Genomic DNA, 26,834 nt, shown 5'->3' on the forward strand with positions numbered 1-26,834 from the left:
TACCCACAACAGTGATATTGTGATGCTACAGCTATTAGGACTGCATGCTGTAATGGATCCTCCAATTTCAAAATGTGGTAATGTAATGGCGTCTGTAATCATTGGCTTTGAGATGGGTATAGATTTGATTCACCGCTGTCTCTGATGGCGCAAAATTTTTGACAGCAGTTCTCAGTCAGCATGAGATGTCCAAGAACTGTATTTAATATTGTCATATTAAGACCATGTTGAAAATGGTATTGGACAATATTACACAGCAGTGTGTTAATACTGCTCAATTATGTTCAAAAAAACTGAGAAACTGTATTTTGCCAGTATGTTGAAACTGATGTAATGTTTTGCTTACTAGTGTAATTTATGCACACAGATTGTGCTAGTGACACACTAGTGACATCTCTGAATTGCCTTCCTGTCACTGCTGTGCACCATTCACTTTCATATATATATGTGTGTGTGTGTGTGCGCATACATATTTTTTTCCGCACAGTCCATGTCTATGAATCATATGAATCATTCTAATGGCATATTCACAGAATAAACACAATGGACACAGCTTCTTTATCTAAATGTGCACTATTTCTGTGAATATGAAAGGCAGGAAACAAGTACCGATAAATAAAATCACTAATTGCTAGCAAGGATTCCATCCCAAGAGCTATAGATTGTTCTCACCAGAGGTTTGAGTACCCAGTATAGAAGAGTCTGTGGCATTCTTCTTGACTCAGGCTGCCAAATATTTGATGTATTGGAAATCTTTGATGCAGTATCCTTGCATCCACTTTCAGAAAGCAAATAACTTCTTGAGTCAGGGAAGGAATATTTATTTATTTTACATTTGTTGACCGGGTTAGTCTGTATGGAGGTATGTCCATTTTCAGTAGAGGCCCGGGGAGATAAGCTCCAAATAAAAAAGATTAACATAAAAATGATTAACATATAAAATGCATGTACGGAAGTTATTTTCCAGATAATTACATAACATTTCAACGGTTGAATACACAAAATATTACAGAACATTAGATAAGTTTGCTAGAAACTCTATTCCCAAGGATATGTTTTTTTTTTTAATATTTTGAATATTTATTCACGAAAGAGGATGTTATTTGTGAGAGCTCAGGTTTTATTTGCGACCGAACCAGAGGGGAGAGATGGAACCAGAGGATTTGTCAGCCAGGGAATTAAAGTCAGGTAAGTGTTCTGCACAGTCTGCAGTTACAAAGGACAAATCTGTGAGCCAGGGAATTACGGTCTGCTATTACAAAGGGTATGTGTGTGTGCAGTTACAAAGGACGAACCTGTGAGCCAGGGACTTGCGATCTGCAGTTACAAAGTGTGTGTGTGTGTGTGTGTGTGTGTGTGTGTGTGTGTGTGTGTGTGTGTGTGTGTGAGCATATCCAATGCTAACTGCCAATAAAAGTTAGAGATGCAGCCCAGCCAAATTCATACAGCAGCAGAATTGTCATGTGTCAGACTTTGGTCTGGATTAAAATGTGCATTTAGTTTGACTTCTCTTATTTAAATTTGTTTACCAGCGTAAGCATGTAATCAACAATGTAAATGCTTCAGCTAATTAAAGCTGTACGTTGTTTATATTCCCAGATATTTTTCTTTTTAAATGTAATAATGTTGATATTTTTTCATGACACAACAGAAGAAATTTGCTTTACTTGATCACTATTTATTCATGGTTGCTTGTCTATAAATATAGTGACACACTCTGGCTGTTTGTATATATAGGAAAAAAATGTATATTTAGGTTTGTTTTGATGTTCTTCATTCCACATTGCTGCAGTCCTAACTATTGGGTAGTCCGCTGTCCAGTCGGCCCGAATACCAAAGTATATGGCTGACGTCGGTCAGGGCGCATTAGACTGACGTCAGTACGTCAGGGTACTAATGCGCATGACCGACGTCATATCCTCAGTCTTTTTTGCCGCATGGTCCGATGCAGAAGCAATTTTGCGAGTGCAGGTTGGCGTTCTGAAAGTTTCTGAAGTCAGAGTTTCAGACCGAATCAAAGTTGGCTAAGTACCCGTTGGGAATATTTTGGTTTTTCTTGCCTCAGTATTTAACCGGATGTCAGAAAAAGTGAATAACTGTATTTCTTGTGGGAAACAGATACCTCATAGGGATTACCATACTTTGTGTATACCTTGTTTAGGGCCTGAGCACGGCGTTGTTGGATGCCGCTCTTGTGCTAGATTTAACAAACGCACTATTAAGAGAAGGTTAGACTGTGCCAGGTTAGTTTTTGGGAAGCGTTGTAATTATAAAATGCCGCCGGAGGCTCCGACGCCCGCTTCAGCCAAAAGCGCAAGGACAAAGCAGCAAAGCCTAGAGTGGAAGAACCGACAGTCCCAGACGCCGGATCTTTAGAAGGCTCAGTGGAGCCGGAGGTTTTGCCAGGTGTTTCTTTGGAGTCTCAGGAGAGACTTTACTGTTACAGGATGTATCCTCAGGAAGTAGGCCAGGCTGAGGGGCTTCTCAGGTGGCTGTTCTTCCCTCTCTTCCTAAGGTGGTTAGAGCCTCCCTTCTGTTTCCAAGGCTTCTTTGAGAGGCAGGCCAAGTTTAACTTCAGTGGGGTTTCTCCTAGTGCTTCAGGGTCTTTGCCTAAGAAACATATGCTTAAAATGGCAGAGGATTTGATTACTATGATTAGAGGTTCTATGCCCCTCCTGATAAGAGGCCTAGGGTGGAACCTGAGTTTGAGAGTTTTGAGCAATGTTCGAGGCTTCTGAGTCTTCGGCTGAAGACTTGCAGGAGTATCCTCCTTATTCTGATTCTGATGTGGATGATTCTACTCCTTCAGCTTCTCCTCCTGAGGATTTTTCATTTTCAGAGACTCTGCATTCCATGAGGGAGCATTTTAAATGGGAAGGTCAAGATTTCTCTGATTCCAGGAAGAGGCTTAGGGAATTCTTGTTTTTACCCCAGCATAGGCCTTTAGCTATACCTCCTGTTCTGAATGTGGTGGAAGATGTTTTTGCAGAGGCTTCCCTCAATCCTGATTCTTTGCCTCCTGCCCCAGTTAAACCGGATAGGTACTATAGGGTGCCTGAAGCTCATAAGTATCTTTTTAAGAGTCCTAGGGCAGACCCGAAACTGTCTCTCAGGGGCCTAAAGGTGTGAAGGCCTCTGTTGTTAAAAATCCTGTTCCTCCTGATAAAGAGGCAAGGGCTTTGGATAGATGGGGAAAGAAAGTGTATACTTCTTCCACTTTAGCCATGAGGGCGTTGAATTGTCAGTTTCACATGTTAAAATATCAGAATTATCTCCTTTCACAATTGAAATCTAAGGTGGATGCTCTGGCAGAAGGTATTGAGTGTAAAGAGTTGCAGGATTTAGTTCATGTGTCTGAACAGGTGGGTAAACATTCCTTGCAATGTGGTTTTGATGCTGTGCAGGCCTCCTCGAGGGTGGCTGCCACTGGTTCTGTTCTTCGTAGGCATGCCTGGTTGAGAGATCAGAATTTAGCTGAGCATGTTAAAACAAGGATTTTGGATGCTCCTTTGCAGTCTGATGTGTTGTTTGGTTCGCCTGTGGAAGCAGTCTTAAAGAAAATGGAGGACAAGGCTAAGTCTATGCAAACTGTTAAGGATTTTGTGCAGGTGCAGCCACCGAAGTTTAGTAGAAATTGGCCTACTAAGGGATGGACTTATCCTGCTTATGATTCCCAGTCTAGGGGTAGGTCTAGACGTGGTAGGGGCAGAGCTCAAGGTTCTTTTAGGCCTAGGACAGGGAGTTCCCCTGCTCAGACTTCTGGTGAGGGCAGGGGTCAGTCCTTTCGTAAGCAGACCCAATGACCTGCCTTTTCAGCTGCCAGTACATTCTCGCCTGGCAGCACCTTTGGGAGGAAGGCTGTCTCTTTTCAAAGAAAATTGGGATTTAATTACCCAAGACAGATGGGTTCTGGATATCATTCACCACGGTTACAGGTTTTATTTCCATACCATGCCTCCTTTCAAAGGCATGCCAGACATTCCTCCTCTACAAAGACAAGAGGCTCACAAGCAAATTTCTCTGTTGCTCCACATAGGGGCCATTCAGCCAGTTCCTGTGCCAGAAAGGGGCCTAGGATTTTATTCTCGCCTGTTCCTAGTACCGAAGAAGGGGAACACGTGGAGGCCAATTTTGGATTTATCTATCCTCAACACTTATCTGGACATTCCCAAGTTCAAAATGTTGACGTTACAACAGCTTTTACCTCTGCTGGGCAAGGATCACTGGATGGTAACTTTAGATCTCAAGGAAGCTTACCTTCATGTGCCTATAAGACTAAGTTGCAGGAAGTATCTGCGTTTTCGAGCTGGAAATTCTCATTATCAGTTCTCTGCATTGCCCTTTGGCTTATCCACTGCGCCCAGAGTATTCACAAAGGTTCTGGCTCCAGTGATAGCTTACTTCAGGCTAAAAGGAATTCAAATCTATCCTTACTTGGACGACTGCCTGATTCTAGCTCAAGAAAAGGAAGACCTTCTACAGCATTTGGATTATGTCATAGCAGTGCTAAGATGCCTAGGGTATTCTGTGAACGAAATAAAGTCCAGTCTAGTACCCTCTCAAGACATGTGCTTTCTGGGTGTGAGACTGAATACAGCAGCCCAGATGGCCTTTTAACCCCGGACAAACAAAAGAATCTTTCCAGTTACTTCCATCAACTATCTCTTCAGTCCGGGCTGACTGCAAGGACAGTCCTTCAAGCCTTAGGGTTCATGGCATCTTGTATTCTGGTGCTTCCCAATGCCAAACTGCATATGAGGAAGCTGCAATGGTATCTCAAAATGTATGGACACAGCACTGCCAGGATTTGGACACTGTCATTCAAATAATACCTTGCATTCAAAAGGAATTTTGTGGTGGGCTCAGGAATGTCACCTAAACAAGGGACTCTCTGTGACCCGGCCAGAGGCGAGTCAGATTCTAACGACAGATGCCTCAGACATTGCTTGGGAGCTCATCTAAATGGAAAGTGGATACAAGACAAGTGGCCTGCCAGACTACAGCATCTACATATCAACATGAAAGAGATGTTAGCAGTCCAGTTTGCATTAATGGCTTTCAAGGAGTTACTTCTTCCAGGGCAGGTGTTGATTCTAACAGACAACACAACTGTCATGTGGTACATCAACAAACAAGGGGGAACACATTCTTACCCATTGTGCAGGCAAGCAATGATTTTATGGGAGACTGCGCTCAGCTTGCAACTAACTCTTCAGGCAAGGTTTCTGCCGGGAGCACAGAACTCCTTAGCATATGTGTTAAGCAGACAAATCATGGATCCCCACAGTGGAAACTGGATCTTCATGTATTTCAAAAATTGACAGTGTCATGGGGAACTCCAGACATAGATCTGTTCGCTTCTCCACTAAACCACCAGCTGCCAAAGTTTTGCACAAAGAGGTTTCATCACACAGCTTGGAAAGTGGATGCTCTTTCTTTCAGTTGGAAAAATCTTCATGTGTATGCTTTTCCACCTCTGCCTCTTCTCCCAAAGGTGCTTCTAAAGGTCAGACAAGACAAGCCAAGGATGATTTTAATAGCTCCAGATTGGCCTCGGCAGCACTGGTACCCATTACTGAGGAGTCTGGTAAGGAAGCCTCCATGGCCTTTACCCTTGATTCCACACCTGTTGTCTCAGAGGGACGGTCACCTGCTCAATGTCAAGCTTCAATCTCTTCATCTAACAGCCTGGCATATTCTGTTTTGAAAGACAGCAGGTCTCAACTTCCTCAACAAGTTTTAAATGTGATTATGGAAGCCAGAAGACCTAGTACAAGGAAAGTGTGCAGAAAAATGGAAGAGATTTTTATTTTGGAGTGCAGCAAACAATTTGGAGATTTCTGAGCCTAATTTGAGTGTGGCTCTTCAATATCTTACTGAGTTATTGGACAAAGGTTTGTCTTTCTCTTCCATTAAGATTCATGCTGCAGCAATTTCAGCTCACTATGATTGTGACCCACCATTGTTTTCGCATCCTTTGTTCAAGCAATTTCTTAGAGGGGCAAAGAATATAAGACCCCACGTAGAGCTCCTACTCCTGCTTGGGATCTCAATTTTGTGTTGGAGAAACTTACTCTACAACCTTTTGAGCCTCGGCTACTGCTGAATTGAAATATTTGTCATGGAAGACTGCTTTTTTGTTGGCCATTACTTCTGCAAGAAGGGTTTCTGAGTTGCAGGCCCTTATGGCGGTAGAGCCTTTTTTGATTTTTCATAAGGATAGGGTATCTTTACGTACTAATCCTTCCTTTATGCCTAAGGTGGTTTCTAGTGTGGCTTTAAACCAAACTATTCATTTGCCTACTTTTTATGCAGATCCCCAAAATAAAGGGGAAAAGATTTTGCACACTTTAGATGTACACAGGCAATTGCGTTATTATTTGAGCAGGACTAAGGATTTTAGGCAGTCTCAGCAGTTGTTTGTTTCTTTTGCTTTGGGTTCGCAGGGCAAGCCTGTGTCACACCAAACTATTTCTAGGTGGATTGGGTTTTGCATTGCATTTTGTTATTCCCATCATGGCAAGGAGATTCCAGCTGGAATTAGGCCTCATTCCACTAGGGCTACTGCCACTTCTACAGCATTTCTAAGGGGGGTGGCCACTAAGGATATTTTGGAGGCAGCTACTTGGAGTTCAGTGCATACTTTCTCTAAGCATTATCACCTTCCTCTCTACTCTAAGTCTAGGGCTGGTTTTGCCACAGCTATTTTGCAAGGCATGTTGTCAGTTCCTGCTTCCTTATGATTTGCCAGCCTCCCTTACCTCTGCTTTGGGATTCTACCCAATAGTTAGGACTGCAGCAATGTGGAATGAAGAACATAGTACAGTTTTGTACCTACCATAAATGTAGATGTTCGAGGATCCACATTGCTGCAGTCCAATTTACCCTCCCTCCTTCCCCTCTGTGTTTAAGGGTGGTTGTGTAGGTGAGGTTATATTCTGGTAATTTTGTATATTTTGTACATATTTTTGGTGCAGGTATGTTTGGAATTTTTGCTTTTGGCCTTAGCTTTTCAGGGTCTTCTGACATCTGGGGCAAGAAAAGACTGAGGATATGACGTCGGTCATGCGCATTAGTACCCTGACGTACTGACGTCAGTCTAATGCGCCCTGACCGACGTCAGCCATATACTTTGGTATTCGGGCCGACTGGACAGCGGACTACCCAATAGTTAGGACTGCAGCAATGTGGATCCTCGAACATCTACATTTATGGTAGGTACAAAACTGTACTTTCTGAATGCAGTATGTGGGTTATTTATAAGGGCACATTTACAAAATACTTTAGAACATGTTAACAGAGTGGATTCATCAGGTAGGTGACATTATGATAGTGACATAGGAGGTCAGCTGCACATTAAGTTAATTTTTGAGCAATGTTGGAAGGAAATGTTTTCAGTAAGTTATGATTGCTTTAGTATCACATTTGTAACCATGTGCAGCAGAGACTTGCTGCTTAATAATTTATTGAAAGACAATGTTAAGTTTATTTACATAAAGTTGTTAACGAGGTTAGAACACTGATCAAACAATGATCAATTACAAGCTTAGCCCAGGTTGCATCATAATGTAGCAAAACAATGTTAAGTCAGGACATTTGACTTGGAGCCACTTTGTTTTAGGTTTTTGCTCTGTGCAGATGTTCTTCGTGTTTCACTGTTGCAGTCATTACATTTGGGTTATCCTGCTGGCAGGTTGCCCTCAGTCGGCCTGAATTCCAAAGTCTTGGGTCCTGCGTCGGTTGCTGTCGCCCCTTCCCTGATGTCAGGTCGTCAGGGGTATAAAAGATGCAGCCAACGCCATTTTCTTCAGTCTTTCTTGCCGCGTGGTGACCGAAGCAGTTCACAAGTGCCGGTCGGCCGACTCCTGAGATTTTCGTGTTCGAATTTCAGATCCGAAATCTTCATTAAAAGCCAAGTACCCCGTTGGGGAAACATTTTTCTTGCCCCAGACCGATGTCAGAAAAAGTTAATAATTGTATTTCTTGTAGGAAGCAAATACCTCATAAGGACTTTCATTCTTACTGTATTCCTTGCCTAGGCCCTGACCATGATGTTGCTAGTTGTCGGTTTTGTGCTAGATTTAACCAACGCACTATTTAGCGTCGGAACGATTTTGCATTAAGCTATTTTGGTGGAAGATTTAATTATACAATGTCATCGGATAGCTATCCGACTACTGGACTTCACAAAAAACGCAAAGAAAAAGACAGGCAGCTGAGGTCCAAAACCGACGACGAGGCTTCTCCTAAGCCAGTCGCCAGTTCTGAGTGAGGCGCTTTCGCAGCCCCTGACGCCTGCTACTTGAGAGTCGCAGGCCGCTACCGACTCCCACGTGTAGTCGGCCAGGCCGCTGGAAACTCAAGGTATTGGAGCCTTGGAGACTATTCCCTCAGGTGGGTCCGGAGTTGCTGAGCAGGCATCGGCTTCTGAAGGTGTATTCAGACCTAAACAATTATACATTAAAACGACTTCAGCTTCAAAGGCAAAGACTAAAGCACCTTTAAAGACAAAGAAAAAAGTTCAACAGCCTCATGGACAGGCCTCCATGCTCAAAAAACAGATGCTCAAAATGGCCGAAGACATAATTAGCTTGATCAGGGGTTCCCATCCCCCTCCTGATAAGAGGCCTAGGCAAGAGACAGAGTATGAATCTTCAGATCAGGTTTCCATTTCATCTGATTCCTCCTCTGATCAGGAATATTCTCTTCCTCCCTATGAGGATTGTGATGCTGAAGAATCTATCCCTTCAGCTTCTCCTTCTGAGGACTACTCTTTTGGGGAAACCTTGCATACCATGAAGGGAGCACTTCTACTGGGAGAGCCAAGATTTTTCAGAATCTAAGAAGAGGTTCATAGGTTGGTACTAGGCTTTCGGCCCTAAGGCCTATGCAAGCCTAGCCATAAAAAATTCCCTGGAAATTTTTTCCCACAATATTTACTTCTCTGGGCCCCTGTCTAGCAGGGCGACTGACATGATCCCCGGGGTGAATTTCCTATCTCCCATCCAATCATCAAGGTTCCTTTTGAAGAGGGACAATGAGGCGCTCTGCTTGACATGTATGGGCAGTCTATTCCAGAGTATGAGGAGTCTCTGGGTCAGGAACCTATCCCTCCAACATGTTTTTTTCATTGTGATGATAAGGTTTAGATCCCTGGAGTGTGTGACTCTGAGGGATTGGGATTTCTTTAAGTGGAGCATGTCCAACAGCTCAGGGTTTGACATGGCCTTGTATGTTAAGCAGAGATCGTCTCTGAGTAGATGATATGCCACAGAGTATAGCTCTAGTTTTTTTAGACGGTCAGCATATGGCATCTGCTTTAGGCCTGTAATTCTTTTAGTGAGGTATTTCTGTGGCTTTTCCAGCTGTTGCAGATGTCTTGTGAGGTACATACAAAACGGGGCATTATACTCTATAATGGGTCTAATGAGGGATGAGTACAGTGGGACACTGACCTCCTTTTTTTCTGGATGAAAAGCCCTTAGTGATGAGGTGTGCCACATAGAAGGATTTCCTGACTGTTGTGGCGATGTGGTTATCGAAAGTGAGACCACTGCCCACTTGTGTCCCTAAGTCTCTCATCACACTTTCGATGTTTAGTGTCCTGCCACCTATGTGGTAGTTCATGGGTACATGTTTTTTTTCCAAAGGGGGTAACTATACATTTCTTGGCATTAAGCTTGAGCCCATGGCTCTGGCACCAGGCGTCTGTTTCTGTAAGGCCCTTTTGTAGAATATCCACATCATTTGGGGATTCAATAATGGCTCCCAGTTTGCGGTCTTCTGCAAACTTTGTTAGCCAGAGTCCCTTAGTGTTGGCCTGTACTTCAGAGAAGTAGATGCCAAACAAGAGTGGTCCCAGGACTGAACCCTGAGGTACTCCGGTTGTCACTTGTCTGGAGCTGGATTTGGAGTCGGCTACTTTTACTGTCTGGGTTCTGTCAGTAAGCCAGTTGGCAACCCATCGAGTGACGTAGGGATTTATGCCCAGCTTAGTAAGTTTATCTATGATTCCAGAGTGGGGTATGTTGTTGAAGGCCTTGGCAAGGTCCAGATATGCTGTGCGGACCGCCTTACTCTCATCCACAGCTCTGGAGGCCGATTCAAAGAAGTCAATCAGATTCAGGAGACAGGGTCGGCCCTTCATAAACCCAAACTGAGTTGGGTCCAGTCTTTGAAGGTTGCCAATGTCTTTGTTTATAAGTTCCATGATAATGCGTTCCATGCCCTTGCAGATCAGGCTTGTCAGACTGATGGGACGGTAGTTCCCGGGATCCAAGGCGGATCCTCCCTTGTGGAGCGGGATAACTGCAGCTGTGTGCCACTCAGTGGGCACGAAGCCTGAGGTGAGGCTATGATTAAACATAACACTTAGGTGGGGTGCCAGTTCATTTTGTAGTTCATGTAGTACACAGCCTGGGATGTCATCTGGTCCCATGGATGCTGTATTCTTAGCTTTGGATAGTGCTGTTTCTACCTGTGTGGCTGTGATTATCAGAATTTGGCAATCTTTTGGTAGTGAGATGAGCCCTTTAGTGGGTGAGAGGGGGGTGAAGTTGGCACTAAATCGATCTGCCAGGATATTGGCAATATCCTTGGGATCAGTATATTTAATGCCATTCTGTTGTAGCTCAGAGCAGATCTGAGCATTGCCATTTAGATTCTTGACATAACTATCGAATACCTTGTGGTTGTCTTTGGAATCTTTGGCAATTTTATTTTCGTAACTAGCTTTTGAGGATTTTATGAGGGATCTCAGCTTCTTACTGAGGCTGGTGAGGGATTTTTTTGCATCCTGGGATTTTCCTCTTTTCTGCAACAGTTTCCTCCTCCTGTTGTATAGTTTGTTTATAGCAGGGGACCACCAGATTGGCTTTTTTTTTTTGGGAGAAGAGCATCTTGGTTCTATTTGGGATGGCACGACTCATGCATGAGTGGATGTGCTCGTACAGTGCCTTAGTGTAGGATTCTGCAGTCGAACTTCCAAATCCCATCTGCGTGGGTGTTGTGAAGTTTGTCACTTCTGACTTCAGTAGCATGAAGTTGGCTTTGGAGTAGTTTTTTAAAGAGGTTTCCTTACTTGGGGGTGGGGGTGGGATGTGGATGCCAAGGGTGATTTGCTTATGGTCAGACCTGACCAATGAGGGGGTGATCACTGGTGTGGAGCATCTATCTCCCATGTTGGTAATGACCAGGTCTAGGATATTGGAGCCTCTGGTGGGACAATGGATTAGTTGATCCAGGGCGTTGGAATTTATGAATTCCAAGAACCGTTGGGGAAAAGGAGTTGGTACCCGAGTATTTTTCCCAATTAATGGTAGGGTAGTTGAAATCACCCAGTATTAGGGTGTTTGGTTGAATCTTAATATTTTCCAGCATGTTTAGGAAGGTGTAGTGAGAATCTTGGGGTATGGTGGGGGAATCTGTAACAAGCTACAGTTTGGATTGCAGTCTTACCTAGTGTTAGTTGCACCTGGAGAATTTCAGATGCATTGTGTTGGGCAACTAGCCTGGAGGTGTGAATATCCTTGGTGAATATGGACACTCCTCCACCTTTAGTGTTTCTGTCTTGGTTGTGTGGCCAAAAAGGGTGGTAAGAATTGTAGCCTGGTATTGCCAGGGGTGCTCTCTGGAGCCTTGAACCAGGTCTTAGTCACTGCACAGATATCGATGTTCTCCATTTTCAGGAGTGCCTCGAGAGTGCATTTTGAGGTTTAGACTTCTAGCATTGAGTAGCATTACCTTCAGGTTTTGCATGCTTGTATCTGTTACGGTGGTGGGTTTATCCTTTGAACCTTGCCTAAAAAAGGCACTATAGGGGTGGCAAGAGCTTTATCCAGTAACCCGAGTCCCAGGGGTGACAGGTGCAGACCATCTCTGGCAAAGCATCATGGTTTGTCAATCATGTTTTCCCAGGCAGACAAATACTGGATCCCCTTTGAATGACACCAGAAGCTTAGCCAGTTGTTGAAGTCAATAATTTTGTCCTTATACTATGGTATCATTCTGGGTGAAGGCTACTCAGGGTTAGGGTCATACCTGCCTGGGTCACATGATCCAAGAGCTCTTCCATGTCTCTTTTCATGTAGTCCAGGGAGGTACATCTCAAGTCATTCACTCCAGCATGGACAATGACAGAGTCGTATCTGTACTTGTTGTGGAGTGACTTGAGTGCATGCGTTATGTGGTGGATCCTGGCACCCGACAGGCAGCTGACTAATTTTGTCCTTGTTCAGCCTGGTGAGGCTCAGAGACTTCTTTTTACTACCTCAACACAGGCCTCTAGCTGTTCCACCTGTGTTAGACATTGTAGATGATGTGTTTTCAGAGTCTAGTCTGACCCCTGATTCCTTACCTCCAGCTCCTTTTAAGCCGGACAGATACTACAGGGTTCCTGACTCTCATAAATTCCTTTTCAAAAACCCTGCTGCAGACCCAGAAACTATTTCTCAGGGTCCCAAAGGGGTCAAGGCTTCCACTGCAAAAAACCCTACCCCCTCTGACAGATTCTAGGGCACTGGACAGATGGGGAGAAAAGATTTACACATCTGCAACCTTGGCTATAAGGGCCTTAAATTGCCAGTTTCATATGCTCAAATATCAGCAATATATCATGACACTGCTTAAACAGAAAATGTTGATAAATTCTGAATGTGCAGAAAACAAAGAAATGCAGGATTTATTGCATGCAGCTGAACAAGTTGGAAAGCATACTTTGCAATGTGGTTTTGATTCTCTGGAGGCCTCCTGCAGGACCGCTGTTACGGGTTCTGTCATTAGGAGGCATGCTTCGTTAAAGGAACAAAATTTGCCTGATCATGTCAAAGCAAAATTATTAGATGCTCCATTACAGCATGATACCTTGTTTGGTGTTAAGGCAGAAGAAGTGTTAAAGAAAGTGAAGGACAAAGCTAAATCTATGCAAACGGTCAAGGATTTCTTACAGGTACAGCCTCCTAGGTTTAGCAGACACTGGCCTACAAAGAATTGGTCCTTTCCAGTGTCAGACAGACCTCAAAGGGGCAAATCCAGACGCCCTAGAGGCAGATCCCAGCCGCAAGGTTCGTACAGGTCTAAACAGTGGGGCACTTCTACCTCCAAAAGTGGAGAAGACAAATCACAACCATGCAGGAAACAGTCCCAATGACTTCTCCCTGCCTGCATCATGCACTTATCTTCTGGCAGCACCCTTAGGGGGAAAACTAGCACTTTTTTCTTGAAATTGGCACATTATAACCCAGGACAAATGGGTTCTAGACATAGTGTCACAAGGCTACAAGTTTCACTTCCATACCTTGCCAAGGGCAAAACGGTTGGCCAGACCTGCCAAAAAATCAATGGGCAGAGGCTCAAAAACAAGTCGCATCTCTCATGCACATGGAGGCTATTCAACAAGTGCCACAGCAAGAGCAGGGACAAGGATTTTACTCGACTGTTCTTGGTACCCAGAAAGGACAAAGCATGGAGACCAATACTGGACCTATCTATTCTAAACACTTTCCTGGATATACCAAAATTCAAGATGTTGACCTTGCAGCAGCTTCTGCCCATGCTGGGCAGCAAGGCTTGGCTCGTGACTTTAGACCTAAAAGAGGCATACCTGCATGTCCCAATCAGACAATCATGCAGAAGATACCTCAGATTCAAGGCTGGCTCAAAGCATTACCAATTCTCTGCACTGCCCTTTGGCTTATCTACTGTGCTCAGGGTCTTTACAAAGTGCCTGGCACCAGTAATTGCACCAGTAATTGCTTTCTGCAGACAAAGAGGAATACAAATATATCCTTACTTGGGCGACTGCCTCATTCAAGCAGAGAACAAGGACATTCTACTACAGCATCCGGCGTTTGTGAAGAGACTTTTGACATGCCTAGGGTACACAGTCAGCGAAAATAAATCAAAACTAATACCCTCTCAAGAGATAATATTCCTGGGTGCAAGCTTAAATACAACTGCCCAGATGGCTTATCTCACGCCAGACAAAGGCAACTGACTACCTATTTCAAGGAAATGGCAACAAAGGCCCAGTTATCTGCAAGAAAAATTCTGCAGACTTTGGGCTTCATGGCATCCTGCATCCTACTAATTCCATATGCAAGACTGCATATGAGGAAACTTCAATGGTACCTAAAAAGTGTCTGGACACAACATTGCCACAGCCTAGAAACAAGGATTTCTCTCATTTCCTGCCTGCAACAGGAGTTTCGATGGTGGGCAAAGGCTTGTCACCAAAACAAAGGACAGCCATTTTCACTACCCCCAGCCAGGGAAAACCTTACGATGGATGCATCAGATTATGCCTGGGGGGGGGCCCACATGGTAGGAAGAGGTATTCAGGGCACCTGGTCCACAAACCAAATGCATCTACATATCAATCAAAAAGAGATGCTAGCTGTTCAAAATGCCCTGATAGCCTTCAAGGACCTAATTCATCCGGGACAACTTCTGATAAAGACAGACAACACCATGGTCATGTGGTACATAAACAAGCAGGGGGCACTCATTCTTACCCTTTTTGCAGACTAGCCATGGCTTTATGGGACACAGCATTGACTTACCAAGTTCATCTGCAGGCACAATTCCTGCCAGGAAAGGAAAATACTCTGGCAGACGAACTAAGCAGAAACCTCATTGATCCCCACGAGTGGCAGCTGGATCCACAAGTCCTTCAGCATGATAACAAAGAAATGGGGACGCCCAGACATAAAACTGTTTGCCTCCCCTCACAACAATTAACTAAAAAGATTCTGCACAAGGACTTATCACAGACAAGCATGGAAAGTGGACGCCTTGTCTTTCAACTGGACAAACCTATCAGTATATGCCTTTCCTCCACTGCCTCTCCTCCCCAAGGTACTCCTAAAAGTCAGACAGGAGAAACCAAAAATGATTCTGATTGCCCCAGACTGGCCACGCAAGTACTGGTATCCGATCTTAAGGAACTTGTCTCAATGCCCAGCCTGGACCTTACCTCAAATACCGCATCTACTTTCCCAACAAAACAATCAGATTCTGCACAGCCAACTCAGGACCCTAAACCTGGCAGCATGGCGGATAATGTACCCATACAAAGCACACCTCTCAGTAAAGCTGTGATGGATGTCATTTTAGAAGCGAGAAGGCCTAGTACTAGAAAATCCTATGCTGGAAAATGGAAGAGATTTTGTGCTTGGAACCAAGCTCAGGGAACTGATACAGCTGTCCCAAATATTCCTCAGATTTTGCAGAACCTAACTGAGATGCTGGACAAAGGCCTATCTTTTTCATCAATTAAAACCCATGCCTCTGCCATTTCCAATCATTACAATACAGAGCCACCACTCTTTTCTCATCCTTTATTAAGGCAGTACCTCAGAGGAGCCAAAAATTTAAGACCTCCAAAGGGAACACCAATACCTGCATGGGACCTCAATTATGTCCTGGAAAAACTCACCTTACCTCCTTTTGAGCCAGCTGCTACTGCAGATATAAAGTTTTTATCTTGGAAAACAGCTCTGCTCCTAGCAATAATTTCTGCAAGACGAATGTCAGAGTTACAGGCTCTCATGGCTGTGGAACCTTTTATCATTTTTTATCCAGACAGGGTTTCTCTGAGGACAAACCACCTTATCATGAAGGGATTCTCATCTAGATCAAGGGAGGTCATAGTCTCCCTATACTCATCACTCATCAGACCAATGATTGAGTACAATGCCCCATTCGGAATGTATCTGACCCGACACTTGCAGCAGCTGGAGAGGCCACAAAAGTTCCTCACCAAAAGGATAAAGGGTCTCAAACATCTGTCTTATGCTGCCCGACTGAAAGAACTCCAGCTCTATTCAGTCGCTTACCGCTTGCTCAGAGGTGACCTTTGCCTAACATACAAGGCCATGTCAAACCCAGATTTGATGAATATGCTTCACCTCAAAAAATCTAGATCCGTCAGAGCCACAAGGGTGGGAGACTTAAACCTCGACACGGCTATTAATAGGACGTGCTGGAGGGATAGATTTATCACCCAAAGACTCCCTATGCTGTGGAATAAAATCCCGGTATATGTGAGGCAGAGCACCTCGCTGGCCTTGTTCAAGAGAAATCTTGACCAATGGATGGGAGATCGCAGATATACCCCAGGGATTACCTCAGTGTCACTGCTCAACAGAGGCACAGCAAAATAATGGGTATAGTTCCCCATACTAAAGGGGTGGCGTAAGCCACAAAACTATGGGCTAGGCTTGTAAATGCCCTCGGGCAGATAGCCTAGTATGAACCTATGAACCTATTTATGCCTAAGGTGGTATCCAGTGTAGCCCTTAACCAAACTATTCATTTGCCAACTTTTTATCCAAATCCATAGAACAAGGGGGAGAAAATTCTGCATTCTTTGGACGTACACAGACAACTTAGATTCTACTTGGATAAAACTAAAGTTTTCAGAAAGACAGAACAATTACCAGTGGCATATGCTGCAGGATCACAAGGAAAGCCTATCTCTAAGCAAACTATCTCAAAGTGGATAGGTCACTGAATTTGTTTCTGCTACTCACAGCATGGCAAACCAGTGCCTAAGGGCATTAGGCCACATTCAACCAGAGCTGCAGCCACGTCTGCAGCCTTTCTCAGGGGAGTACCAACCAAAGACATTTTAGAGGCTGCTATTAGGAGTTCAGTGCATACCTTTACAAAACATTACAATCTGCCACTTTACTCTAAATCCAGGGCAGGCTTTGCCACTGCAGTTCTGCAGGGCCTCATAGCCACTCCTAATACTATTTAGCTCCAGCCTCCCAACCATAGCTTTGGGACACTACCCAAATGTAATCTGTAACAGTGAAACATGAAGAACATAGTACAGTTGTGTACACTTACCATAAATGTAGATGTTCGAGTGTATTCACTGTTGCATTCCAGGTTACCCACCTGCCACCCCCCTTATTTTTGCTGGAACTTATCTTTACTTCTCTGATCTATACAACCTATGCGGTGTATTTGCTTATAGATGATGGTAAAGTTTATTTTGGTGCATGTGTGTTTTACTTGCATATATTTAGCCTACCCTCTTGGGGGTACCTGGCATCTGGGGCAAGAAAAACTGAAGAAAATGGCGTCAGCTGCATCTTTTTATACCCCTGACGACCTGACGTCAGGGAAGGGACAACAGCAACCGATGCAGGACCCAAGACTTTGGAATTCAGGTAGACTGAGGGCAACCTGCCAGCAGGATAACCCAAATGTAATGACTGCAACAGTGAATATACTCGAACATCTACATTTATGGTAAGTGTACACAACTGTACTTTTTAAAGCAGACTGCAGCTTTCGAGGATTTACTTTTACTGGCCATGGGGCAGATTTTTTTTTTTGTGGTTCCCACACACTGCATAACTGGATATGTTACAACAAGGTCCCTGTTTTTTTTTTTTGGAATACATTTGATGATCCCTTTAGTTTGCTTTGCAGGATAGTGAATTTCAGAAAAGTAATTTTGAACTTGTCTGCTATATAAAACAGCAAGCTTTCTAATTAGCTGTAATTATCTCTGTTCTACATTCATTAGATGTGGATTAAATTACATTAGCAGGGAATGCATTGCTATTTGAGACTTAGAATCAATGGTCAGATCAGATATTTTCTGGCAGTGCTTTTTGAATAGAATGTGAGAACAGATAGATTATCAGCTGCTAATATATTATTTTTATCCATAGCTGATTTATTATTCTAATATACATGCATTATTAGGAGGATACTTCCCTAAATACACACACTGCCATCCCAGATTCTTGTTGTTATCCTTTTCTGTTATTCTCCCTCCTATGATGTGCCAACTAGAAGATGCTTTGTGATGGGTTTACAATTTTTGGCTAATGGGTTGCACAGTGTTTCTTTTTTTTTGTTCTACTTAATTACAACTTGCTTTAATTTGAAACAGTATTGTTCTTCTGTTTATTTTGTGTTTAATACTTGTTTGTTTTTTAGTTTGCTTTTAAAAGCAGCTATCCCACAATTCTGTTACAAGTGGGCATGGTTATATAACTGTGTATGCAAATTTTATGTTAATCAGCATACAGATTTGTACCTGTTTTTCATGGTCCTTTGTACAGATTTTTTATGGTTCCAGGTTGAGAGGTATGAACCTTCTTTTTTCATTCGTGTCCCAGTGGTTTGAGTGAGTGGTCCATAAGCACCTCTAATATATAAATATTACTTTCACAAGCTAAAGACTGTTTAACAGTTATGTTGTCAACTGAAGTAACATTGGTTACTGTGTGGGGGAATTATCAGTTGAATTGATTATGGCCTTGACCTCAGTTATTGGTTACTTCTCTTCAACCTTAAAACTTTGCGTTATCTAGTATAGTTTCTGTCTTGTTAAGCAGCTATTTAATAGTAGAGAAATCACAGAGGTCAATGGGTCTGTACCCACTACCATTTGATCTTTCTCCTCTGAGGAGAAGATGGGCCTGTGACCTCTAGAACACCACCAAATGTTGCACAAAAATAACCCTCATGGGAGATACGAATTCCTTTGTCCTTTTGAACACTTCTGCTTAAGTGAGGTTTTCCATAACTGTACATAGACATTAGACTGGGCAATGTGCATGGTTTGTTTTAAAACTCATGCTGTATCAGTATACGACTTCTAAATCTTTAGCACTGTGGTAAATAATTATTGTTTTTTTCCCCTCCAGAATCTGAAAGCATTGAATTTCTTTGTAATGTTCTCGTGGTGGCAGATCAGCTACTAGTAACCAGACTGAAGGAAATGTGTGAAGTTGCCATTACAGAAAGATGTAAGTAATCCATTTTTGACATCCTGCATGCATATGCAAATGCGTTACTGCTTGTATTGTGCATTTTCAAGAGTTCTGTGGTTAGTAATGTAAAGCTGTAAGATATACCAAGTCATTGTAGATGTCTTCTGCTTCTTTGTGAGGGCTGATGTAGAGAGTAGTGTTCCAGTACCCTGTGATGTAAAGGTGCTGTGGCCTGAGTTTATTTTTTACTGACTGTAATCATATTACGATTTTTAGAACATTTGAAAATTTAGCACGATATTAACAGATGACTGTTGTGAATGTGCCTTACTTTTATTTGGTTGCTGATTACCATTGTAATTTACTGCAACTGTAAGCATTTTTCAAAAAGGTAAGTATTTTATTAGCAACCAGCAGATATCTTATTCTTCAAACATTATTTGTAAGGTTGCAGAAGTAAAGTTTATAAGCTGTACTGTAAGTGGTGGTACATGTCATAATTTTATTTGTGGACGTTAATTTTTGCATTTGTGAATATTGAAATGCAGTGTTGTGAAATGCTGTAATGTATTAAAGAAACTTCATTTTGCTGGAAACTGGGTTTCTGGAAAGTCTCTGAGCTTTGCATTTTAATCTGGAAGTAAATTTCTGCGTTCCATATCTGTGTGCCAGTCAGAAGAGTTTGAGTATGTTTATAAACAATATAGACGTGTGGGGATAAATGATGAAGAAAGAGTCTGTAAAGTGAAATGAAGAGCAGAAAACAGAAATCCATTAAGAGTAAAAAAAATAAAGTAACATAGAAGTAAGAGTGCAAAAAATTGTAGCCACAATTCTTGAATGTTTTTTGCATGACTCACTTTACACAACATCATGTTGGACGATAATAATTTCCCTTGCTTTTGTAGATGTTGGTGTCTAGTCTGATACCTTTAGATCTGATATTGCCACTTCCATCTATTCCTGAGTGGATGGGTCTTTGAATCCAAACTAGGTCCTTCGACCACTGACAAGCTTGGATTTAGTGCTTAAGCTCTTCCTGTTGTCTGTAATTCCTCTTTAAAGAACAAAATACCTCAGGTCTTGTTTGCTGCTCCATTGCTATGGACATGGTCCTTGGTGCTCAGGTACATCAGTATGAGATAAGTGACATTTTGGAGTTTTGATTTTCCTTGCCTTTCACTTTGGAGTTTTTCTCCTACTTTTTTTTTTATATTCCCTGTGGAGTTTTTCCTCCTACTTTATCTTCCCTTTACCTAAAAAAAAAAAAAAAAAAAAAAAATACATAACATATATATTTAATCTTAGATTTTATCTAGGCTCTTTTTTATTCTTGAGCGCCTGTTGCCAATCCTCCTTTCCCCGTCCCTTTATCAATCTGGTGGTGTAACTCCTTTCTGGGTTGTGTTTTGACAGTTACTGTTTTTTTACCTCCAGTTAGATCTTCAAGATGTCCAAAAAACTGTTGCTGTTTTAAAAAAAATGTGTGGTCTGTGGCCACAAATTACCAAACTCTAATACTCATACAAAATGTGTTTACTGCTTGGAGGCTGCAGTCTGCCTCTCCTATGTCTAAGAAACCAGTCAATCAAGCTACAGGTGACAAAACAAAAGAAAGAGAGGGAGAAGGAAAATCCAAAGAATCAAAGAAATGGTCTTTGGATTGTTCCCCTTCTTTGACCCCGACTCCCAAGCTGTCAGAGTCTTCGTATCAGGTCCTCACTTTGAAACCGATCCTCATTGGGTCCAGTACAGTGCCTCTGGCATGGTCTCATTTTTCTCCAAGGTCCATATCTTCTAGGTTTGAGATCCCCTAATCTCTAGGAGAGATGTTTTCATCTGATCTAGACCTTCCTCCAGTTCTTTCTCTCTCCGCTCTGTTAGGACCTCCAGGAGACTTTCTGAGGCTACCATGAACAAGATGATGAAATTCCTCAGGACTCTCATCCAACTGGGGCCCTCTGCTGATACCAGGGGATTGGCCATGCCTCCTCATCAGGTTATTGCTCTTTCCTCAATTGTTCTGTTGATTCAGGTAATTTAAATCTGGCATTCCTCCAGGGGATGTTTTCTTTGGATCTGATGGCATGATCCTGTTTGACTCAAATTGTCTTTGATCCATTTGGATCAGAGCTCTTTGGATTCTACTGAATCTCCAGGCTAAGTTGTTTGAGTCAGAGATGATTCAGTGCTGAAATCTTAGGAACCATTCCTCTCTCTCTTGGGGCTTCCGCATTTGACAGTTTGGCTCCAGCGTTAGCTTCAGAGCTGAGTTGGATTATTATTTGGGACCAGTCTTAGGGGCTTCATTTCCTTCTGTAAGGGTACTTGATTCTGTCTCTGATTCTGCCTTTAAGGCTTTCAAAAGAATGCTCTCTCTCTCTCTCTCCCCAGAGTGCAGACTTCCCTTTTGGGCTTAGATCCATCCCTCCCCCTCAGGATTTCCCCCAGATCCTGAGCCTGCTCTTCTTATTCCATCAGGACAGCCAGCTTCCGAAAGCCTAGCTTGTTCTTGTTTAGGAACCCCAACTGTCTTGTGAGTCCTCTCCGTAATATCCTATTGGAGTGGTGCTTTGGACCTGGAACATCCCACTGGAGAGGTATGTCTGTAACACAAGTGTAAAAGGAGGCTGTTGATTCTCTACTGGAATCGCTCACTGAAGATACTGACTTAGATGAAGGGGAAGGGTCGCTAAGGTACCCTCAAGAATGTCTGATTTAGAGAGATGTTATAAATAATCAGACAAAGGGTGAGTGGTCTTCTGAAACCCCTTCCCAGTAAGAGTCAGTATTCTTCAAGTCTTTTGGGGGTGACCCATCTACTTCTTGGGTGGTCCCTCCAGCAGATGAGATGGTGACCTAATCTCAAAGCAGGCATAGAAAGGGTCAGATGTAGCAGAGCCAATTCCCCATAAGCCTGACAAGTTTTTAGCGTCACCTAAAGACTGTCCTTATTGGAGTAAAAGTCCATTGTAGATTCAATGGTGGTGGTGATGGATCAACAGTCTTCAGTCCAAAAGTGAAGGAAATGCTCTCCAGGAGTGAACAAAACAGTAAGACGCTCACTGCAATAGAGGTCAAATTGTGTGCCGCCAGAGGACCTTTTCAAGAAACCCAAAAGGGCAGAAAGGAACTTTGGTTCTGTAAATCACAAAAGTTAATTTCTGATACTTCTGGAGAGAGAGACACCCTCCCCCCCCGCAGCAGCAGGAGAAACTGTAGTGGTGGACATCACCCCCTGATGCAGAGGTGGTCTGCAGAACTAGGGATGTTCTTCGTGTTTCACTGTTGCAGTCATTACATTTGGGTTATCTGCTTGCAGTAGCCCTCAAGTCGGCCTGATTAACAAAGTCTTGGGTCCTGCGTCGGATGCTGTCCCTTTTTCCATGACGTCAGGTCGTCAGGGGTATAAAACATGCAGCAGATGCCATTACATCAGTCTTTCTTGCAGTGCGGTGCCCGAAGCAGTAGTAGTTCGCAAGTGCCGGTCGGCCGACTCCTGAAATTTTCATTTTCGAGTTTCAGAAACAAACTCTTCAACTAAAGCTAAGTACCCCATTGGGAAAACTTTTTCTTGCTCCTTACCGATGTCAGTAACAGTTAATAATTGCATTACTTGTGGAAAGCAAATACCTCACAAAGATTTTCATTCATACTGTATTCCTTGCCTGGGCCCTGACCATGACGTACCTTGCTGTCGGTTTTGTTGTTTGTTTAATCAGCGCGCTATCTGTCGTCGGTATATTTTTGCCTCTAAATATTTCAGTTCTCGGTTTAATTATCCAGAAATGTCATTGGTTAGCCATTGAAACAACACAAAGATAAAGACAGAGACAGGCCGCCTAGGTCCAAAGCTGCCGACGATGCTTCTCCTAAGCCAGTCGCCAGTTCACCGGTACTCAGTGAGGCGCTTTTGCAGCCCCTGATACCCGCTACTTCTGATTCGCAGGCCTCTACTGAGACCCATTCAGAGCCCGGTATACCGCATGATGCTTCAACTGTGGAACCTGCAGATGTGTCTACCTTGGATGGGTCCGGAGCCGCTGTGCAGGCACCGGTTTCTGAGGGTGTATTCAGGCCTACGGACTTGCATATTAAACCGATGCCTCCTTCTTCATTTAGGTCTAAATCTCGAACCATGCCTAAGAAACTGACGCCCAGGCCACATGCTCAGGTCTCTATGCCTAAAAAACAAATGATAAGAATGGCTGACGATCTTATAACTTTAATCAGGGGAAGCCAACTTCCCCTTCTAAGAGACCTAGGACTGAAGTTGTTTATGAATCTTCTGACTAGGATGCTGATTTTTCTGATTCTTCTGATGATCTGAATTTGCCCTTATCCACTTATGAGGATTCTGATGCAGAGGACTCTATTCCCTCTGCTTCCCCTCCAGAGGATTTTTCTTTTGGTGAAACTTACATACTCTAAGGGAACATTTCCACTGGGAAAGCCAGGATTTTTCTGATTCAAAAAAAGAGGCTTAGGGATTTCTTACTCCTGCCTCAGCATAGGCCTTTAGCTATACCTCCTGTACTAGACATTGTTGATGATGCCTTTTCGGAATCTAGTTTAGCCCCGATTCTTTGCCTCATGCTCCCAGAAAACCTGACAGATATTACAGAGTTCCTGATTCACACAAGCTTCTTTTTAAAAATCCTGTTACGGATCCAGAGACTATTTCACAGGGACCTAAGGGCATTAAGGCTTCTACTGCTAAAAATCCTACCCCTTCTGATAGAGACACCAGGGCACTGGCTAGATGCGGTAAAAAGGTTTACACTTCTGCAACCTTGGCCTTTAGGATTTAAACTGCCAGTTTCATATGTTAAAGTATCAACAACATGTTATTGGATTGCTTAAACAGAAAATGATGTTGATTCCTGACTGTGCTGAAAATAAAGAATTACAGGATTTAATGCATTCTGCTGAACAGGTTGGTAAACGTACTTTGCAATGTGGATTTGATTCATTAGCGGCCTCTTGCAGGGCTGCTGTTACTGGGTCTGTTCTCAAAAGGCATGCTTGGCTTAAGGAGCGATCTTTGCCTGATCATGTTAAAGCTAAACTGTTGGGTGTTCCCTTAAATCAGGACCGCCTGTTTGGCAACAAAGCTGAGGAAGTTCTTAGATGGATGATAAAGCTAAATCTATGCAAACTGTTAAAGATTTCTTGCAAGTTCAGACTAATAGGTTTAGTAGGCATTGGCCATCTAAGAATTGGTCCTTTCCAGCCCCTTCCAGGTCTTCTCAAGCCAAACCCAGACACAGCAGAAACCCCAGATTTCAGTCCCAGGGGACACACAAGACTAAGCAGCGGGGGATTTCCGCACCCAAATGTGGGAGTAGTGAGACTCCCCCCTATGGAAAACTGTCGCAATGACTTGCTTTTAAAACTTCCAAGCACTTCCCAACCGAATGCTCCTTTAGGCGGAAAGATTGGTCTGCAGGCCAAAAACTGGGAACTCATTACCCAGGACAAATGGGTTTTAAATATAGTGTCCCAAGGATACAGATTTCACATCCACACGTTACCAGCACCAAGCGGGTGGCCAGATCTACCCACAAATCAGTGGGCAGAGGCCCAAAATCAAGTTCTCTCTCTCTTAAGCATGGGGGCTATTATTGGTACTAGAAGAGGAAAAGAGACAAGGTTTTTATTAGAGACTTTTCCTGGTACCCAGAAAAGGCAATACATGGCGTCCTATCCTGGACCTTTCTACACTAAACACCTTTCTGGTGATTCCAAAATTCAAAATGCTGACTCTTCACCAGCTGCTTCCTATGCTAGGCAAAGATGCATGGTTGGCAACACTAGACTTAAAAAAAGAAGCATACCTGCACAATCCCTATCACGGAGTCTTGCAGAAGATACCTACACTTCAAAGCAGGCTACATGCACTATCAGTTCTCTGCACTGCCCTTTGGCTTATCTACTGCACCGAGGGTATTCACAAAGTGCCTAGCTCCAGTCATTGCATTTTTCAGGCAAAGAAATATTCAAATATACCCATACCTGGACGATTGTCTAATTCAGGCAGAAAGCCAGGATATACTTTTGAATCATCTGGCCTTTGCTCAAAGGGTGCTGACTTGTCTGGGGTACACCATAAATGGGAAGAAATCACACCTGGTACCCTGTCAGCAAATTATAGTCCTGGGAGCAAGCTTGACTACAACTTCCTAGATGGCTTTCCTCACGCCAGAGAAACTGATTCATTTGACAACCTACTTCAAACAAGTGGCCACAAAAACCCAGCTATCTGCAAGGCAAATAATGCAAGCCTTGGGGTTCATGGCCTCCTGCATTCTTCTAATTCCATATGCAAGGCTGCATATGAGGAAACTACAGTGGCATCTCAAAAGCCTATAGTGTCAACATTGACAGGATCTAGAAGCAATGATTCCTGTCATACCTTGCCTACACCTAAAGTTTCTTTGGTGGGCAGAGGCCTGCCACCAAAACAGGGGGCTACCATTCACGAACCCCAGCCGCCCAAACCTTAACAACAGACTCATCAGACTATGCATGGGGCGCTCACCTGGTAGGGAAGTGCATTCAGGGCAAATGGAACCCAAGTCAAATGCACCTGCACATAAATGAAAAGGAAATGTTAGCTGTACAAAATGCTCTGACAGCCTTCAAGGACCACATTCTTCCAGGACAGCTAATGGTAAAGACGGACACCACCACTGTCATGTGGTACATAAACAAACAGAGGGGTACACATTCTTACCCCCTCTGCAGACTAGCCATGGCATTGTGGAACACAGCCTTGAGCTACCAAGTGAATCTACAAGCTCAATTCCTGCCAGGAAAACTAAATACACTGGCAGATGGACTAAGCAAAACCCATGGACCCACACGAGTGGAAACTGGAACCAAGGATTTTCAACATGTTGACAAACAAATGGGGGAGCCCAGATATAAACCTGTTTGCCTCCCCCCAGAACCATCAATTAGACAAATTTTGCACAAGGATTCCTCAGAAGCTAGCTTGGATAGTGAGTGGATGCTCTTATCCTTCAGCTGGAAAAAACTATCAGTTTATGCCTTTCCTCCTTTGCCTCTGCTCTCCAAGGTACTTCTAAAGATCAAACAGGACAAGCCAAGGATGATTTTAATTGCACCAGACTGGCCTCACCAACACTGGTGTACCCCCTCTTGCGCAGTGTGTCATGCTTGGCCCCATGGCACCTGCCTCAGACTCCTTCCCTGTTGTCTCAGCAGGAGAACCATATTCTGCACCCTCAGCTGCAAACCCTGAACCTAGCAGCCTGGCTAGTTACTTAATCTCTCCTTTACCATCCCTCAGTAAATTAGTGATGGATGTCATTTTAGAGGCAAGGAGGCCTAGTACTTGAAAATCTTATGCTGCAAAATGGAAAAGATTTTGTGCCTGGAATCAATCTCAAGGGATGAGTGCAGCAGTGCCCAATTTACCTCAGATTCCACAATACTTGACTAAGATGCTTCATAAGGGCTTGTCCTTTTCCTCCATCAAAATTCATGCCTCAGCCATTTCAGCTCATTACAGCACAGACCCTCCCCTCTTCTCTCACCCACTGCTCAAGCAGTTCCTCAGAGGGGCCAGATGTTTAAGGCCACCCAGGAGAGCTCCAACTCCAGCCTGGGACCTTTGTCTTGGAGAAACTCACTCTTCCTCCTTTCAAGCCAGCTGCTACTGCTGATTTAAAATTCCTTTCCTGGAAAACAGCTTTCCTTTTAGCAATCACTTCTGCAAGAAGGGTATCTGAATTACAGGCCCTTATGGCAGTGGAGCCTTTCACACAGGGTGTCCATCAGAACCAATCCCTCCTTCATGCCTAAGGTGGGTATCCAGCGTGGCTCTTAATCAGTCCATTCATTTGCCTACCTTCTTTCCTAACCCACAGAACAAAGGGGAACGGTTACTGCAATCCTTAGATGTGCACAGACAACTTAGATTTTATTTTGACAGGACTAAACCTCAAAGGAAATCTGAACAACTGCTGGTGGCATTTGCTGCAGGGACAGAGGGGAAAGCTATTTCAAAGCAAACCATTTTAAAATGGATAGGCCACTGCATTCATTTCTGCTATAAGCACCATGGAAAAC

At 43.4% G+C, this 26,834-nt stretch overlaps 1 protein-coding gene across 1 annotated transcript in view; it reads left to right on the forward strand.

Annotated features, from left to right (window-relative positions):
* IBTK (inhibitor of Bruton tyrosine kinase) overlaps nt 1-26,834 on the forward strand; it is a 1,862,448-nt gene that overhangs the window by 1,067,893 nt on the left and 767,721 nt on the right. Inside the window, exon 17 of the mRNA XM_044074098.1 lies at nt 18,672-18,773. Coding sequence (XP_043930033.1) covers nt 18,672-18,773 — 102 coding nt within the window. The remainder of the gene's footprint in view (nt 1-18,671; nt 18,774-26,834) is intronic.

This window comes from Protopterus annectens, chromosome 1.part1 (genome assembly GCF_019279795.1).
Source record: "Protopterus annectens isolate FY-2018-M chromosome 1.part1, PAN1.0, whole genome shotgun sequence".
Lineage (NCBI taxonomy): Eukaryota > Metazoa > Chordata > Ceratodontiformes > Protopteridae > Protopterus > Protopterus annectens.